Raw genomic sequence first — 19,975 nt, forward strand, 5'->3', positions numbered from 1 at the left:
GGTTTGAGTTGAACCCGTTTTTACAGCCCGGAGCCGGCTCTCTGGCGTTGTGAAACCAAAACACTGGCTGTAGCCCGGAACTGGCTCCGATTTTGCTGCGGTGTGAAAGGCCTAACAGAGACACACGTACTCACCTTATTCAACTCCTCTATCCTCCTGATCAGCAATGGGTTACTGGACGAGTTCTCAAAATAAACATAATCTGCAATGGAACAGATAGAAAGAGGAAGAGAGAGAGAAAGAGAAAAAATGTCAGTCAGCATTGCGGGATCTTCAAAATGTCGAAAGGTAATTTCCAGTCAGACCCACACTATGACAGCTTAATTAGTCAACAGGGAAGCGTGACACGGACATCCACCAAGTGTTGGCTTAACTCGATTAGGATCATTTCATACATGGACGATCCAGCTGTGGTTGGGAGGTCTGCGACCGAAGCACCAATACACTCTCACACGTGGCTTTCAGAACATCCCCTTCAGACTGAGGCCTTGTCTTTCCTCGTGCTCTCTTTGTGTTATTGCTCCACTCATGTGTTTTGTTGTTGATTGTGTGCACAGTTCACGCTGTGTCTGCATTCGTCCGGGTGTGTCGGAACGAATGCACAAGCTTTACTACGCATGTGTGACTTTACGATGCATAAAAGTGTGTACGTGCATGAGTGTGTATCTGCGTGTCTGTGTGTGTGTGTGTGTGTGTGTGTGTGTGTGTGTGTGTGTGTGTAGTTCCTGGCACTGCTCCAGGCCTATTGGAGGCTTAGCTCACACCAGGATGTCCCCACAGGCCTCAGCCTTGGTAGGGTGCCTGGTCTTAGCCCTGCATGTGTCTTGGCTGAGTGCTGTCAGATTATACCCCACACTTGGAAGGTTGCCTGGAGCTGGAGCTATCCTCCCATCACCCCTCTCCCATCCCATCCCCCACCCCCGAGGCCCCCCACAGTCTTCTTGACCGACTAGGCCAGAGATCGTCCCAAAATTCCACCAGCATAACAGCGACTACACACTGAACTCCTGCTTATGTTGACTGTTTCAGGCACACAGGATCGGCTGGCACTGACTTCCAAATGTATCTTGCGTTACGACGAGTGCCAGAGTTAAAAGAGAGAATCCACCCGCAAACAATTGCACTGTTGAAACATCCATCTGTAATAATGAATATACTGAAAAGAAGAATGGAGTGTTAAACAATTTGAAGACGATCTGACCAAAAATGTATCAACAAGTACTTTGAGTGGTGACTTGTGATGCAAATATCCAAAACTTTATTCGTTTCCTGATTCTCAAATGTAAGAATTCATTGATAGAATTTGATAATCGATAGCTGCAGCCCTAATCTGAAGCGATCGCTTTGAGCTCTTGGGAACTGTGATGGGGTAAAAATATACTGTTCAAACAATTAAGAAAGTAATCATAAGACTACACAGGCTACATTAGAGCTGGATCCCCAATTTTTTTATTCCATTCAAGTTCAACTGTAGTTGTAAAACAATAATAATTTGTTCTTTTATATCCGAGATAGGAGAGGCAGATATAGTGATCTTTTTCACTTGCACTTTTCTTCAGCAAAGCAGCCACTGCCTCCAAGTAAAGGGAACACATTTGAATTTTAACGGGAAAACCTTTTGGTCCCAACTTGCAAAACTGAATAGAGCAGATTCACACCACTTCTTTTGAGCTTTCCTAAAGGTAAATGCAAGTTACCAATTAGTAAAGTAGCTAACAAAGTAAATCTTATTAAATAATTTCAACTATAGTTTGCGTATATGCACTGAATGATCATATGTATAAAACACGTAAAACAACTTTAACACTTCCACTTGTTAACCAAAGCAGCAGTTATACTAGTTGATGTATGTCAGTACATTTAGAAAGCAAAAAGAGTGTTGTTTCTATCACTGCTTCTTCTGGACACATATTCACTTCTCAACATCGCTACGAGACAGGGAGACACCGTCACTTCGTGCCCGTCTACTCTTCACCCTTTAACAACTTGTTACTAGACTCCGCTGCCACTCTGACATCTGTGTCCTGCTGCTGCATATCAAGTAGGCCAACTCCAAACTGAGTCGGCGCTGAGGCAGAAAAATGAAGACAAGATAACTGACTTGCTCGATTTGTGAAACGCAGAGGGAGGCAGAGGGCTGGTGGTCAGAGGTTAGAGAAACCGGCGTGTGAGTAGTTGTGATCACCAGACTTGGGGAAAAAAAACGATTTGGCAGCCAAAGTGCCTTTGAGCAAACCTTAATTAGAGATAAAACAATTTCTAGATTAAATCGATTAGTGCATCACTAAAGGAATAATTGGCTGCAAAGTTGTTTAAAAATTGAATAGTTTATTTTCAAGAAAAAAATGCCTGAATGATCTGGAATCTAAGTTTTCTGTTTTTAGGTTTTGAATTGTTGGTCATGCAAAAGGTAGCAATTTGTAGACGTTACCCTGGGCTTAAATATATATTCTAATTTTTTTACAATTTTCTAGATAAAAAAATTAATACAACAAGCGATAGAATAATGGGAACGTTATAATCAATAAGCCCTGAATTGAATCTGTCGATTACCTTTAAATTCATTGTCTAGATTGTGTCATTTTCCTAAATAAAGTCATGACCCATGCCCTAAAATTTAAGCCAATCTTAAATCAGTAAAATGTGACTTAATTTCTTTTTTTAAATGGTCTTCAGAGCTTAAGCCATTGTTGTTAAATTGCTTATATTCTCGGACAATTAAAAGCTGAAAGTCTTTCATTTGAAAAAAAAAAACTAAAAAGAAAAAGGCAGCAAATCATCACATTTGAGAAGCTGTAACCAGTTTGGGATTTGTTTTAATTGATAAATGACTTAAATGATTAATCAAATAATCCAAACTGTCAATTAATTATTTAAGTAAATCAAGTAGTTGATTGATGGACTAATCCCCTCATTGTTTGATCTTTATAATGAATGTACGTACTGTGACCTGGATACACTGGATCACATAATGCTTGTTTAACAGAGATAACTCTTCTGTGGATTAAAAAAAATAATAGGTAAATAAAGCTCTCAACGTTCAAAAAGAACTGATCAAAAACGTGTGTCACGTCTAAAAACTGGGAACGGAGAGAAACCGCCTTCAACGTTTGCCAGCTCTCCCATTTATAGAGAGCCAAAATGCGTCACGACCGTTTCAAACAGAGCCACATTTCAAACGTTCAGTTTTGGTATGGGCTTGATGGCGTGAACCGCTGCCACACAGTCAGCCACTTTCTTTTGAGGGGGGGTGTGACGTTGGTTGGAGATGGAACATTTCTCGCAATTCTGTGAAGGTGGGATATTGGGGCAAAGCTCACCCTCTTCCTTTTTTCCTGGATCGGAAAACTTTAGTTGCCAAGGATGGGATCACGGAAGCAAATATGGGACGAAAACTGGTTAAGTGACAGTCCAGAGTGGGTTGTTGGAGTGTTGGAGTTTCCACCATGTGAGGAGCTGAAGCCTGGTAGAGAACAAGCTGGAGAGGAACTCAAAATGAGAGCAACAAAGAGAGAGAGAGAGAGAGAGAGAGAGAGAGAGAGAGAGAGAGAGAGAGAGAGAGAGAGAGAGAGAGAGAGAGAGAGAGAGAGAGAGAGAGAGAGAGAGAGAGAGAGAGAGAGAGAGAGAGATAGGAGAGAGAGAGAGAGAGAGAGAGAGAGAGGAGAGAGAGAGAGAGAGAGAGAGAGAGAGAGAGAGAGAGAGAGATGAGAGAGAGAGAGAGAGAGAGAGAGAGAGAGAGAGAAGAGAGAGAGAGAGAGAGAGAGAGAGAGAGAGAGAGAGAGAGAGGAGAGAGAGAGAGATAGAGAGAGAGAGAGAGAGAGAGAGAGAGGCCTGTAGGCACTGAGCAGCGTCACTCAGTCTCTCCATTTCCCATCAGCCCTCCCATCGCCTCAATCCGCGTATAAACCCCCCAGCACACACACACACACACACACACACACACACTCCATCCCCCGCTCCCAGAGTCAGCCAATCATCAGGTTCCGGCGCCAGTGATGTCACAGTGCAGTCGAATTCTGTGCGAGCCAATCAAGGCATGTTACCGAGCCCCAAAAGAGAGAGAGAGAGAGTCCTGCTGGGCTGATTCAAACCAGGCCAGAGAGAGACAGTCAGTCAGACAGATGCAATGATGAGAGAGCGAAAACAGGAGATGACTGATGCAGTGAGATGCATGGACACAACAAAAGACTGGAGAAGTACAATCTGGCAATTAGTTAGTGATACAAAAATTCTACACAAGCGTACATTGACTGAAACTGAGGTAGAGGACTAGTTGGAAAAACTATGCACCCCAATAAAAACTTTTGCATGTCTAAACCACACACTTTCATCTTATTGGTAAAACTTATCCAGTTTCTTTGTTGGTTAGATCGTCAGGATGTTACCTGACTTTTTAATTTTCAATCATCTGAGTTCAAACACTCCATTAAGTGGTTTCCAAAACCTGCATAATTACCATTTTCAACCGTTGTTTGCCTTAGAAAACACGAAAGTCCCACATGTAGGTATTATTGAATGAGCCAATGGACGCAGTACGAACATATCTTTGCACCGAAAGCTCATCTGAATGGAATAAGTATTATACTGTGATACAATTGAGGAATTTGCAGGATGAGTAACAAAACATTTCTACTACACAATATGATGTAAATGTTCTTCTTACTTTTCTAAACTTTCTCTCAATTTGATAACCTGATAGAGACTGAAGATAGTTCCTGCCATGGCACTCCCGCATTTGCTGCCAAGCTTTATACGGCATGCCAGCAGCCAGGCCTAATGGGGACGATTCCTAGTTCTAGCAGGCATTACAAACTGGGCGCTTCACTAGAATCCAACCAACTCCCAAGGTACTAGAAATGTGTATGGGTTGCCTTTTTTTCCATACAGGTGCCAATATAATAATTTGAGCTTTTATACTGATACAATCTTTTGGGTTGCCTATTTTGATTATATAAGCAACATATTATCCAGCTTTCTCAAGTGCACCACTGTTACAATGAACTATATATATAGCAGTAAAGAAAAGGGCTGGGCTGGAAACAGAGATGGAGAAGCAGGAAAAGAGAACATCCGCCCACGCTTGTCCATGCGCTCATTCCCCCCCTCACTACCATCCAATGCTTACTCGACCATGGAAGAGATGATGGCTCAGACTTTCATAGTTTGAGTGAAGGTTTCTATGGTAATGACAGATAATTCAATCTTCTGAAACATTTCCGCAGCTCGTTTTAACACTGTGATATTAATTTTCACTTTCACTTTAACAGGCACGATCAACCTAATACACAGCTGCACACGTCCGTTTAGACTGGCTAGGGAAGGTTAAATATCTTGTCATTCTCTACAACTTTCAAAATAAAGTATGCCCTTTTCATAAATGTCAGATTTAATCATAAGTTTATCGACGTTGAAGTAGGTGGTTTCAATCTCATAAACAGTGGCAGCAACTTTACAGCCATTCTGCATCAGTCTTGCACTTGCACCACTGCAGCTTGTTCACATTCAAATGTGTTTAATCAGCAAAAATGTGGAGTTTTTACTTTTACGTTTTTACTAAAACTTCCCTTTCGAAAAAACTATTATAGGGGAAGGTTAGACGACCACATCTTTTAATTTCAAGTAACTATAGTTCTGCAGATACAAGGCAAGGCACTCATGGCAGATAAGACTGATGCAAGTCCTTTTTTACTTTGATGGATGCATGTGTCGTTTGGCCTTCAAAGAAATGTGATGATGGGGACAGTATGTTGAATGAATCTAATAGCTGTCATGTTGTGTTTATCCAACTGATCATATTGAATTGGGCAGGATGGGGGCGTGCGAGTCACAGGACTTCACTCTACTTCCACCGAAAAGCTGCGAGAGAAGTGACTGCCAGCACAGCGCTGAAATTAGTCAAAACACTACAGCACCTTTAAGCAGGTTGTGAATCAGAACTGGCAACGTGGAGATCCTCACCAGCCAAAAGAAAAGTGCGCACCAAGTTAGTAAATAAACACCACAACACATTTAGCACATTCTGTACAAAATAATTCTGTACGCACTCCAACAGCCTTTATAAAGAGTATTTATTTAATAAAAGAGAGCTTCACAAATGTTCAGGTCAAATGTTAAGTCAGGTGCCCTTATGAAGATTGAAATGTTTATTTTGCTGTAATAATTCCTTATGTGCTTACTTGCCCTTCCCTTCCCATTGTGCTTCCAATGTTCCCTCTTTGTGCTACTGTCCCTCCACTGCAGCTCAGCACAGATCGTGTTTGAGGAAATTCTGTATTAAAAAGCCAGTAAATGTGGAAGACATCTACTTGTTTTTTTTTTTTACCAAGAGCGACTGTAGCAGACTTATTTGAATGGGCACAATCCAGGTGATGCACCAGTGTGAGTGTGGGGGGCAATAGAGGGGGCTCAAGAAAAAGAAAATCCAATAGGCAAGACAATTGAACCTGGCTTTCTGAGCAGTAAGTCTGCAGCAAGTTCTTGGTGATTCTTTTGGAGACTTTTAAACTTATGTGTGGCGAGTACACAAAAACCCTGGGCTAGTTTCTGATCCCTTCCCACCATTAGGATGATATGCCTCGTGATATAGCCTATACTAAGTCACCAACACCTTCCTGTGTTTGTCGGAGAAGCACTAGGAAAAAGGAGCAGCAGGCGCAGGAAGAGTGGCGTGTGGCCTGCACAGTAAAAACAAAGACATCAGGGCCTACGGAGCAGGCTTATTATCCGCGGTTCATTCACAATGGAAGTCATTGCTTTTTCAAGATGATCCAGCATTGTCTTGCAAAGTAGCGGCCATCTTTCCGAGGGTACTGCTTGGTTCCTTTGTACTTTACTATAATTAAGAGTCCTTCACTTTGTTTTAACATTCCTTTACGGTAATCGTTTAATGCGGTTATTTTAGTTCCTTTTTAATGTTTTTTTTACTTTCTTTAACAATTTTAAAATCCATTTATCATAATTTTTTTATGTGAATGTTTTATTTTCAAATATTTTAGTGCTTGCTGTATGCTCCATCTAATGTATTCCTATTAATTGCAAAGCGTTTTGGGACAATGCTGCATGGTGATTGTGTACGTCAAATATAAATGTACCAATTGATTGATTGTTCTGATCTGGGTTGAATTGAACTCAGGAACAGCATCAGTCAATTATGAGGTAAATTTTTGGCAAAAACTGTCAAAAGTAAAATCTCATTTACTATTGTGACAGTGGGAAAACAATCAAATGGTATGTGTATTCAGGAAATTAATATTCATGCTATGTGGTTTCAGATTTGTTTAGGTTGTTACAATTAGATCTATTTCATGTCTTCGTTATGCCTACCAAGGGAGAACAATAACTTAATAGTGTCAAAATACCAACTTTATTTTTTCAGTAAAATGTAATTGAGTTTAAGATCTCTTTTGAAAAGAGAAACCTGAGAACTACACAGACACACAGGGTCAAGAAAATGTATTCACTCAAAACAACCATCACACCCAAGCGTGCACGCACACACACACACACACGCGCACACACACACTAATTAACACTATCACAACAATTATTAATATAGTGGAGCCTTTCTAGTCTCTCAGAGGAATAAGTGTCTCTAACTTCAAGCTGTATGTTGATGCATTCTAGATGTCAGTGATGACTCTCCAACCTTTTAGAAACATACATAATGCAGTGTTTCCCCCAGCGCTTTATAGCTAAGGCGGCCGCCTTAGCAACGCCAGCCTCCCGCCTTGACTACCAACCGACCCCAAAAAAAAATAAAAAATAATTTAATTATTTATTTATTTTGTGCTGCACAATCAATGTACTAGCAAGCGCGATGTGCGTGTTGTGCATGGTCATAACTGCGCGAAAGGCCGCGATTTGCGGTAAAAAGCATGTTTCTCCAAGCGTTTCTCTATCAGCTGCTCTGTGTCTGCGGCGCGACCACGGCATGCACGCGGGAGAGTTAAACGAGCAGAAGCAAACCGAGATTTAACTGGTGGCAATAATAAACGCAGTGCAGTTCTATGGGGATATTTAGCTGAACAGAAAGAAGTGCTCTGCAAAGCTAGAATAGTGAGACTCCACATCACTGTGGCAACACAACCTATCAGCGCAGAGAAAAGTTTGAAGAAGGCATGAGAGTGATGGCCCAGGCAAGTTTCAGTAATGCCTCATTTCCACCGAGTAGAGCGGGTCGGATCGGAGCGGCTCAGAGCGGGACAGCTCACTTTTAAGAATCTCGGTGTTGTTTCCACCGCCGACCCTACCCTTACTGGTAGGGCGGGGTTTAGGCTGGACTGCGATAGCCGCCGCCAGATTGTGGGTCAAACTATCGGGCTGTGGAACAACTGTGGTCAAGCCAGCAGTCTCTTGTTTTTGCTTGGTCAAACCAGCCGCTTCTTTATTTATTCCCCCGTGTTGTGAGCACAGAGACGGCTCGATGCAACTGATAAGAGACGGTGAGCGAACAGCGCTGGCTGCGGCAGCTACGTGACATCGTAGCAGTGGGACACAGTGTAGCCAACTGATTCATTTAATGACGAGGAAAAACACCACACAATAAACAGTGCCGCGCTCACATTGTCGCCAAAACTCCCTTCACTCTAGCCGAGGTGACTACAAACGGCGGAAATGATTCAAACCAGCCGCTTCTTTATTTATTCCCCCCGTGTTGTTGTGAGCGTGTATTTACTACTATCTATGGCGTAAACACACAGAGACGGCTCGGCGCAACTCACAGAGACAGTGAGCGAACAGTGCTGGCTGCGGCAGCTACGTGACTATGGGACACAGTGTAACCAACTGATTAATTTATTGACGAGGAAAAACACCACACAATAAACAGAGCTGTGCTCACATTTTCGCCAAAAGACAAGACTATCTTCACTCTTGCCGAGATGACTACACATGGCGGAAATTATTCTTTCGACCAATCAAATGACGGCTCCGCCGTTTCGGCACCCTTTCAGGCGGCTAGTACCCCTACGGAGGAGTACTGAGATCGGGAGCGGCTCAGAGCGGTTAGGTGCGCTTAAACCGTACCCTACCCAACTTTTGGCAAGTGAAAAGCCAAACTACCCGGACCGAACCGCTCCGACCTGCTCTACTCGGTGGAAATGAGGCATAAGTGTTTACAGAAGTGCCAAACTAGGCCTACTGTCTTTGAAATGCATTAAGTCATTTTAAGGGGAAAACACATTGTATTTATTATTTAAAGTTATTTTTAAAACAGCATGCTAGTGTAGGCCAAGAAGATTTATTTTCTGAATTTTCAATGCTGCTTTATTTTTATGTTTTAAATTGGGAAATACATGTTCCAAAACGACCTCTGTATTTAAAAATAAATCAAGCAAGTAGGCTTAAAATAACCATTAATCGCACAACAGCCCCCATCCAAAAAGGAACTTTAAAAAGTTGTATTTGCACTTTGATGTGCATACAGATGTTAAATGTATGGTCCATTATTTATATTTAGTGTGTCTGTATAGTATTGCACCAAAACAGTAGAAGTTTTCTTTAATTGTGCTTTGTACTGTCTGTACGTTTACACATAATTTGTACCTGCACATAGCAAACAAAATTGCCAACTGTAAGGTCAGTGTCTGTTTTATTTTTGTATTCAAATAAACAGTTGTTTATTTCTTTACGGCGCATTGGCATCTTTGAGCAAAATACCCCTAAAATGTTTGCCGCGGCGCTTTGCACCGCGCCTCCCCCAACACGGGGCAGTGACCACCTTGACTAAGACATTTTCTGGGGGAAACACTGTAATGCATACCTACAGATGTGAGTGTGACAGCTACATTGACTGATGAATTAAACGGCACTGTGGTAGACATGTATCCAGTTGTTTGAGGTAGTGGACATTACACATGTACAGGATATTCGCACAATTGCACATGGAACGTATTGTAGATAGCGTTTTCAAGAAACAATCTAATTAAGGTGCAAAAATCCAATTTGAAATTTAGATTATTTTATTTTTTTAACTGCCTATATTTCTCAATATTCATCATGCTTTGCTGTACAAATGATATCCCTCAGAGCATTGATTTGGACCGTCAATGGTTTGTGCTCTTCTGAAAACAGGCTTCTTGTCTTTTGGGCCTAGTTGGAAAACAATATTTATAATAAATGAATTATAATTATTAGGATTACAGAGTAAACGGAAAGTTGGCCTAATATCGATCCTTGAGAGCCACCTTCATCAACCATTTGGGGAATATCAGTAAAGTTTGAACTATATCAGAAAGATTTGAGTCAAACCACTTGTAGGCACAAGAATCAGAAAGCAGATCTTACTTAAGAGTACAGCATCATGTTGCTTTCTTTCAACTGAGTTAAAGGTGCAACCCACAACAGCAGATATTGTATCACTATCAGGACCAGTTGTGAGTTGTGATTGAAGGGTTTAGGACCGACAGGAAAGCTTGGATACAGGTCGGTACTAGGTAGGTGTTTACATATTAATGTGAATAGTTAGATTCATTATTAATGAATTAGGAGAATGGGGGCCAAAATACAACATAGTACAAGCTACAATGTAAGCAGACGGGCAGGGAATTGGAGTATATCACTGTTAAAAGCAAGCAGATGCAAGCTCAACTGGGAACCATCATAACGCAAGAGGCCGCAAGAGTTACTCAATTCAGCAACATTTGGCCGACTTAGTGTAAACTTTTGGCCCTGCTCTGGACATAATCTGGATCTCTCTCTCACTCAGGTAGGCCTCGTTTCATTTGACTAAATAAGAGGGCTAGGACGTTAACTACAGGCTATTTTTGATGCAGGTGCCAAGGAGAAATCACTGCATTCTTCTTTCACAAGAGTATTTTGACAATACACACAAACGTTTGCATTGAGTAAAAGATGTCAGCGATTCAGGAGGAAGGTTGTTATCAAAATCCCCTTTTGTCAAAATGGGTGAATATCACCTCATGATCTGCTTCCTGTCCATTCTGTGTGAACTGATAAAAATCAGGTTCATACACACAGCCTACGCTCTGTAAACTTAACTGGTATGTAAACAAAGGGGCCGACAGTAGCTAGCAACATGCCCATTTACAGAGCCTAAGCTGTGTATGAACACACATACATTACGTACAGGTAGCAGATCATTTGGAGATATTCACTGATTTTGACAAAAAGTGATTTTGACAACAAGCGCTCTCCAGAATCGCTGACTCCACCTTTGAGTAGGCAAAACAGCTACTCAAACATAAGTTGAGTGAACAGAAATGTCTGTAGGTGGATGTACAGACTGAGCAGGTCATAACACAGACAGGGGAACCGTCACACCTGCAATCAAGGCATGTGCTTGTTGTTCTAAGACTTTTCTGAGTGTGAAATAATACCAGTGACCTAATGAAATTCTGCAAAACCAATACTTTCTGTGCGTCAAGGATCCCACTGTCATCCTACCCTATCCTTACTTTTCTGTTGCACATCACCGTCTTTTCTGACATCCAGCTATCCAGGGAAACAAATTCAGGGGGGGGAAGTGGTCAACCTTTTCCCCAGAAAAAAAAACGAGCCGCCTTCTTTAAATTATGCTATAGCTGCATATGTGCCTATTTTGTACACAGTACAGGATGTGAACCAGGGGAGCACCATAAGCAGAAAATAAGTGGGAGGGGAAAACAGGAATCTTAATTAGGTATCAGCAGGAGATGCCTGTACAAATTAAGAAAATACATTTAAAAAAGTAAGCCAGGTTAAAGATGTAAAAAATGCTTCTTTTGAGCATGCGATTAGATTTTTTATTCCGTTTTCCCATCCCAGCTATTGTAGTAAAGAGGTAACTTTATTTCTATTCTTGCTCTTTTCTCTGCATTTTCTCTGTAAATTCATGTAGTCGCTGCTTCCAAGTCTTACAGAAATCTGTGAATCACCAATGTTAGTTGCCTTTATAAAAAGAGTAGTAAGGAAATACTTTAATGGCACGCAAAAACTTTTTGAATACGTTCGCCATGGTACCTTGAATATATGTAAACACAATGCACGTTACTTTAGGTGCATCGGAGGAGTTGTTTGGATGCATCGTTAAGTTAACAACACAATAGAAACGAGGGAATCCAGCAGCGGTTCAGCAATGCGAACCGCTGCTCTTCATCACCATCCTCCTCCTCTTCACCACCACCACCCTCATCATCATCAGTGAAGCACACGGCTCTTCAGCTTTAGGGAAATAACACAAGGGAAGGAGAGACGGACCACGCTCTGTAAATACATGATAAAGACCCGCGGCGAACCATGGCGAGTCCGAGTAAAAACATAACGAGAAGGTTTTTAAAATGTTTCCCCCCACAAACACCACCACCAGCTTACCTCCAACCCGGTACATGTTCGCTGCCATGGCTGCCCCCGGTCCCTGGCTTCCTCTCCAGGTAGAGGGGTGGCTCTCTTCTTTCTCGCGCTGCCGCCGCCGCTGTGTGTTGGAAAATGGTGGCTTGATCAATACGAAACAGACTAGCTGAGAGACCTTAAAGAGACAGTGCGCTTTAAGTCTAAAACACGAACTTTAGCGGGAGTATTTGAGCTCCAAAAATACTTAAATTACACAAATTACCGTTCTAAGACGTGGTTTGATTTTCTTCCCGCTTTTTCAAAAATATAGCTTCACCAAAAGCTTTCTCTGTATTCCAAAAAATGACGTCACTGACCCATCCAAAGCCAACGGTTTTCCCGTACATCCCCGTTACTAAAGTAACGTTACCTTAAGTTAATTAGTTGTTTTCTCCTGTAATTGCTATTTTTAGATGATTGGAAGGTCGAAATAAATATACCTGTCTCGCTTGGTTACCGAGACAGTTTTACTAAACCAACCTGTTTCAGCACATAAGGTAGATTCAAAAGAAAGAGCAATGTATCATCCATGGTATCATCAAGTAGGCTAGTAATCCGTAATCCCATTACTCTGGCTCGAGACAAATCAAACTATCGCGATATTTAAAAGTTGGACCCTAGTAGTTGTACATCTTTGATGATATTGCTAATTAAACATTTTCAGTCCATCTTATTTGGGCCTGTCTCAAGTAGCCTACTACAGTGAATGAGAATGTCATGATGTTAGGCTTAATAAATAAATAAAAAAGACATAGGTTACCTGGAAATTGGAGTACAAAAAATAAACATCCCTAAAACCCCCTGCTGTAATCTTAAATCCCATAATCATTGGTGTCAAGTGAGGTCCATGCACCACCAGAGGAGGGGGTACACCTGACCTTATTAATGTATAGCCTATGTATTGGTACTAACTAAACCCACAAGTTCACTCCCTAACTGGTGTGCTACACTCAAACTTTTGTGTAAATGTTTATGTAGGCTAGTTGTTGTAGCACAAGCTGGTTTATTTGGTCAGATTTTATGTGGAAAGCAAAGAGTTGCACAGCATTATGTCAATAGTGTGCAATAAGGGCATCACAGAAATGTATGACATGATATTATTCAATCTTCTGGCAGCTTTACAGGGACATAGGGACTATTAAGACTATTACAACCACCTACTTGGTCAAATGTATGGACCTGCATGCGCATATGCAGGAGTTTACAGTTTGCATATTGTGCCACAGCAAAATGAGAATTTTGAACAGCAACAAATATAATAGCGACACTGTAGCTGTTTACAACGAAACACACCTCAAGTTTTATATGAATATATCATAATCACTAATTGCTTCTAGTAAAAACACAAGATAACTGCTTTTGATTTCTCTAAAAAGAGTGTTTAGCAGAAGATTAGATACAGTGTGACCAGAGATAAAATATAGAGTATTGTGTTTTGGCGATAGTTGGTTGATTAGCTCAGATTTCGTAGTGGGTACAAGCTTAGAGCCTCTGTACTGGAGGAATGCTGTGGTGAAGGCTACATCTGATCTATACCATATGGAAGCCTCAATTACTGTTTTCCTAACACAGGGGACCATGGTTTGCAGTCACATGGCCACTGTAAGCCAATCACATGAGCTTACAGTATACCCAAGTGTGCAACCTCAGTGTTGGATCCATGCTGCGTTAGAGGGTTACTGTTTGTGTCTCAAGGCTCTGAAAAATAACGAGAGATGGTTTCTGTGTGTGTGTGTGTGTGTGTGTGTGTGTGTGTGTGTGTGTGTGTGTGTGTGTGTGTGTGTGTGTGTGTGTGTGTGTGTGTGTGTGTGTGTGTGTGTGTGTGTGTGTGTGCGTGTGTGTGTGTGTGTGTGACATCATGTTATGTATGGATTTAAAAAATAAAATGAATGTAAGTGTGATTTTAAATCACAATGTTCATAGTACAATAATAAAAAGTATTCTGATGTGAACTATGATGTTGTTAAAGGAAATGAAAGAGCATTACACAAAAATGTATATTTTACGCATATAACCCCATGTACTGTGCAGTGCTATGTACAACATTTCAAACCCAAAATCTGTATGAACATTGCTGTTCCCTGTATTACCCTTTATTTAATATGATATACCTTGTTAATTGACTTTCCTGTGGAGCAATAAAAATGTACAGTACTGCAGCATATCCCTGCACAGTGTGTGCATTATGTATCATGCAGCGACTGATAAGTGAGCAGTTTTTTAAGTTGTTGTAATGTACCCCAATAAAATGGGGAGAAAAATTGTGCCAATACTTAATATGGGCTTAATTAAAGGAAAGTAGGCGCCCAACAATGAAGCTTTGTGTCTGGGAACTGGGACTACTTTCATTAGGACTGTTTGCTTACTTGGCTGCTCGCTGCTGTGCAGATGTTCTTTTTGAAGCCACTTGCTCCTCTGAAGCAGATGTTGCTGCAGTCAGGACGACAGGACAGAGCGCTGCACAGTACAGAGCGGTGCAGGTGTTCTCCCTGGTGAAGCACAGTCTGTGGAGATGGATGAGTTTTTAAGACACATAGCGTCTGAAGAAACTCCCCTTGGTTTACTTGCAGTCCCGCAGGATGACCTCTGATGGCCTCTCTTTTTGTCTCACGTGTTTGCTTCTTCGCTTGTCCTCTTTCTGTTTCTCCATGTTGCAGATAGATGCACATGGAGAGACAAAGACACAGAGGAAATCAATTAGGCCTGTTTCTTGGCAGAGACCATTCCATGTCTGATTGTGCTTCCTCATTTGTTCTCTCACTGGGGAGAAGGCGACTAGGTACAGATATAAAAGGACTATTGTAAGAGTTCTCTCTACTCTACAAAAAGGTGTAGTTCTGTATAAACATTGAAAACACTGGAATTATCCAATTATGTTTCTAAAGGAACAATACCTGTGACTGTGCTCCTAGCAAAATGCTTGAACATTGCAAAGGGACTCAGAGTCCCTGTCAGGATAGTGACAGTTCGTTTTTCTAAAGGTATAAGGCATGGTGTCTGAGATAAACATCATCAAAGAGACCTCACATTCTGTACACAAACCTGCTCATATGAACTGAAGAGGCATCTCCACCATTTTGCAGTTTAAAGAAAATACTCTTCAAAGATGCATTCTTTCATGTCAGTTTTTGATAGTCTGACATGTTGCAGTTCTCTGTTGTAGACTTCATTAGTGACTGGCTTTATTTTCACAGCTCTGAAAAACGTTGGCACTAGGCAGCACTGACACTTTTAATTGGGAATCTCTGCTTTAGGGGATCTGTCACTCAGATTTCACAGCTAAAAAATAACAGTAACTGAATAGATACTGTAATTCGCCAACAATATTGTACAAGGACATAGATCTTGTATTTAATCATATGAGACTACAGGTGGAGCTATTGTCTTGCTTTTGAAAACATGGGCAATTTTAAACAGAAGGGATAGCTGCTATGAGGCCAAGCATGGTTGGAAATAGTGTTATCTATCATATTTGATTAGTATATAACATACACAACAGCTGCCAGACCGATAGGAAACTATTTTATTTTTAAATTACCTGAAAAAGCATAATGCTCCAAGTTGCACTTACCTCATCCCACCAGCAGATGGCATCACTCACAAAGCCTTTTTCTTGTTGTCCTGAGATGCTCCCTATTAAAGCAGTGATCTAGTGGAAGGATAAAAAGACACTGTGGAAACTACACTTCAATAACTTAAAATGAGTTCTGGTACCAAGCCAATGAGTAGCATCAGGGTAACACACAAAAATGTTGACTTAGGACCTCAAGGATAACACAAATCAAAGTATGACATTATGTCCTCCATTATCTGTTACATTGGTAGAAAGCTGTTGTGTGTGTTGGTCTTTCAGTAAGTCCTCTGTATCTGCAGACACAGCTTGGCTGAAAACCCTCAGCCACACTTATAAGAAACCTTGGCCCTTATCCAAAAAGGATTAACCATATTGCACATTTGCTGGTTATTGATACTGTGCGACCTTCACAGAATGAAAGCGGAATAGCTATGACACTGAGAAGAAAGACTGGGTCGGACACAGATGCAGACAGTTAAATATTTGCCACCCCCAAAAAGACGCCCCGTTGGTAAGTCCCGGGCCCCACCTCACAAGGGAATCCTCGAGAAAGTGTCCACCCTTGCTCCACCACAGGATCAAGTGCAGAAATACTAGGAGCCACCAGAAGCGAGCAACGCATTTTTTTGCGAAACAGCTGATGAACCGCCAAGTGTGTCTCCATCCTCAGAGGGAGAGGCAGTGGCAGTTGGTGAGAGGACTGTGCCATGTGGGGGGAGAAAGACCCAACACACTCAGACATAACAAAGGAATCACAGGAATGGCAAATGGCATTAGAATGTTATGTAGGCTATTGCATTCCCTTTGCTGCAAGAATGCTTGTCATTTTATTGGTAGAGACCATAGGAGCGTCTTGGATCAGCAACTTGTGATACATATGTTTAACCACAAATACACTTTTATAGATCCAATTCAACAAGCAAAAATGTACCGTGTCCTAATAAAAGTCAAACGTGCAACAAGTTGCAACTTGGCTCTGCAATGAGGGCTCTAAAGTGATACGTGATGTATCAATGGGGTTTAATGTGCCGAAGTCGAAGTGGCTGTTGAGAATATATATATATACAGTATATGTTGTCTAACCAAACACAAAATTGTCTTATTGTGCTAATTGGATATGCCACCTTGTTAGGTTCCTGGTTTGAATAGATACCTGTTCCCTTTGAGGATCCATTGTGATAGAGTCTGTGATGTGATGCACCTTCAGCCAGTTATATTTGGATGAATCTATCTATCTATCTATCTATCTATCTATCTATCTATCTATCTATCTATCTATCTATCTATCTATCTATCTATCTATCTATCTATCTATCTATCTATCTATCTATCTATCTATCTATCTATCTATCTATCTATCTATCTATCTATCTATCTATCTATCTGATGTATTCGTTCTTTGGGAGGTGAGTATACCAGTGGGAGATTGACAGATCCTACAATCCCACCATGCAGTATGTTTGACTGACGTGCAAATCCACATGCACACAGTGTACCTTTCATGACACTAAGGAAGCCATACAAAGAAAGAGGTGTTTCCAACCTTTTTTTAAACTGTAGAGAACAGGGGAAGGTAAGGATCTGCTTTATTTTTTCATTGCCGCACCACCCATATTCAGAGCTTCTAATCATACACCACAGGAGCTCAACTAAAAGTGCACAGCATGTTTCTGAAACAAAACTTTCCTATGTACTGTGTGTCATATGTCAGTTTGACTTGGACCAAATACGTTCTGAAATGTCGCTGCCAGTGTGGAAGAAACAAGACAGGCTTTGTTTAATGCTGAGGTAGAGAATGTGTTCCATTGCTGAATTTTTTTATTACGAAATTTGGGCTCGAGAGGGCCAAGCAGGCAAGACCTTGTCAAAGTGACAGATATTGTGTGGACAGACTCAGCATGGGGATTGCCTGTCAGTTTGAGGACATTTGAAAGAGTTCCTCTTGGGGATTTCCAGCCAGCATCACTTTAAAAATATACTTCAGACAGCAAGTGTCTGTTATAACTTTAAAAACAAAAATACCCACATTGTTGTAAGAAGTGTTCAAGATACTACAAAATTATGCTTTATTTGGATGCCAAAGCAATTGTTTTGAGTCGATTTTTTTTTCACATGCTAAAACTGTAGCTAATTTTGACCCTAAATACTTTCATGTGTTGGACAGAAAATTACCAAAACATTGCATCACCATTAAATCAAAAGAACAGTCCTCTTTCTTGCGATGATTTAGATGAGAAGAGCCATAACACTTTCTTGTCTTTAGACTCAATATGAAGCTAATCACAAATTGGCATAAGCAGGGGAAAACGGCTAGCATGGTTTGGCACAAAGCTGAATTTTTTTTTGCCAGCACGACTAAAGGTCACAAATGAACACTTATCTTGTTCGTACAAATAAGTTGTGTTTTTTTATTCTCACCTTGGAAAGAACAACCATAGCTATTTTCCGCTGTCTTCATGCTAATCGCAGCTAATTACCTGATGGCTGTAGCCTTATACTTGGTGTTCAGACATTACGGCGGTAGGCTATACATTTTTGATTATTGAATTCTTGGTAAGGTAAAGGAAATATTTTTTTACCCCCAAAATGTCAAACTATTCCTATTATGTTTTGGTGCAACTCTAAACCTCTACACATCTGAGCTTCCATTTCTCATACAGTTGATCAGTTGTTAGCACTGAATGACTCTTTTGCTGATTGAAGCAAGCTCACACAGCATGTTGACCACAGGTACATCTGCTGATTAAGATGGAGTCTTCACGAGCAATGAGTCTATCGATCAGCCGTATTGAACAGAAAAAGCCTTGATTAGTGAGACAAACCCCTGACTGTGCCATGGGCAGAAATGTGCAGTAGAAAGCTAAAAATATATTAAATAGCCTATTAACAAAGCTAAAAGTGCTTCAGTCATGTTCAAATAACCAGTTGATATTTGATATGTGAATCATCCCTTAATGATAACATTTTAATTAAAAACTCAGACGAACATGAGGACATGCATGTTGTCTGTATTTAAAGTCAAACTCCCATGTGCACCACTTTACAAATTCCCTCGGAAATGATTGGGAGCTAGATAGAGAGATCAAAACCTCCAAAAACCTCTGCCAGCTGCCTCTACCACACCCTCCCTCCACAGGGGCCCTCATTGGGATCAGGAGGGCCACGCCTCTATACAGCCGTTGGAAGAGCACAGCATGTGCACTGGAAAACCCTTGCTTCATGTTGCAAACAAACTTAGGGAAAATGAAATGACAAATTTATTTAAAAAAAATATGCACTATGCCCCAGCTAAAAATAAGCCTCTATATTAAACAAGGGAGCGGTGAGAGTGCATACAGTGGAACCTCCACCAGTCACCAGTGGAGATGTTTGCCAAGTAAAACAATACACCCACATCACTAAAAATGGCATTCGGTGGAATCTAAACCCCTCACACTGTCCAAGTGGGAGTGAAATGTTTCGAAATTGACTCTCTACGGCTTAAGAAAACACAGGAAGACCCTCCCATCTGCAATTAAAAAGTGCTGTGTTCAGTTGTATTGTCTGTAAAAACAAACAAACTAAAATATATAGTATATACCAAAAAAGCCGCTCAAGGATCAAAAGTGCTAGTGAGCCATGCATGTGATGGGTCAGGGTTAAAGAGGTCACTGTGACTGTGACTAAGATCTGGAGGAAATCTGCGACCTGAGGGGGAACTTTTAAACAAACAGAAGCACCCATTTAGCCAGAAGTAAATCATTTACAAAACAGCTTCCCAAGTGGTGTTCATAATGGAGTACAACTGTGTGGCTGCAAGATCGCCATAATAACTTGTGGACATTATATTAAATACAATCACACAACAAAGTTGGTACACTGCCTGAGGGTGTAAGACCAAAAGGGGCCACAAAACGTTATTGTATGCAATCAGTCTTGGTCATGTGATTACTTTAAAAGTCACACATTATTTAAGACTTAAGCGAGTTTAGTTTATGATGTTCTCAAATGCTGTTAATCCTGAATACAATTGTCTGTAAAGAGCCCATATAAATATTTGAAAACTTCAAATTTCCATTTGCTGCTACTTTATAC

The 19,975-nt window shown here is 40.9% G+C and overlaps 1 protein-coding gene across 2 annotated transcripts in view; it reads right to left on the reverse strand.

Moving 5' to 3' along the window:
• Positions 1-12,439, reverse strand: part of mta1 (metastasis associated 1) — a 39,279-nt gene extending 26,840 nt beyond the window's left edge. For both annotated transcript variants that reach the window (XM_080042885.1, XM_080042884.1), the window contains exons 1-2: positions 12,310-12,439; positions 135-202 (exon numbers count right to left, since the gene is read on the reverse strand). In XM_080042885.1, the coding sequence (XP_079899011.1) occupies positions 135-202; positions 12,310-12,337 (96 nt within the window). In that variant the 5' untranslated portion in view covers positions 12,338-12,439. The remainder of the gene's footprint in view (positions 1-134; positions 203-12,309) is intronic.
• Between the last annotated feature and the right edge of the window lie 7,536 nt (positions 12,440-19,975).

Source organism: Ammodytes marinus (genome assembly GCF_949987685.1).
Source record: "Ammodytes marinus genome assembly, chromosome: 15".
In the NCBI taxonomy this organism is placed as follows: Eukaryota; Metazoa; Chordata; class Actinopteri; order Uranoscopiformes; family Ammodytidae; genus Ammodytes; species Ammodytes marinus.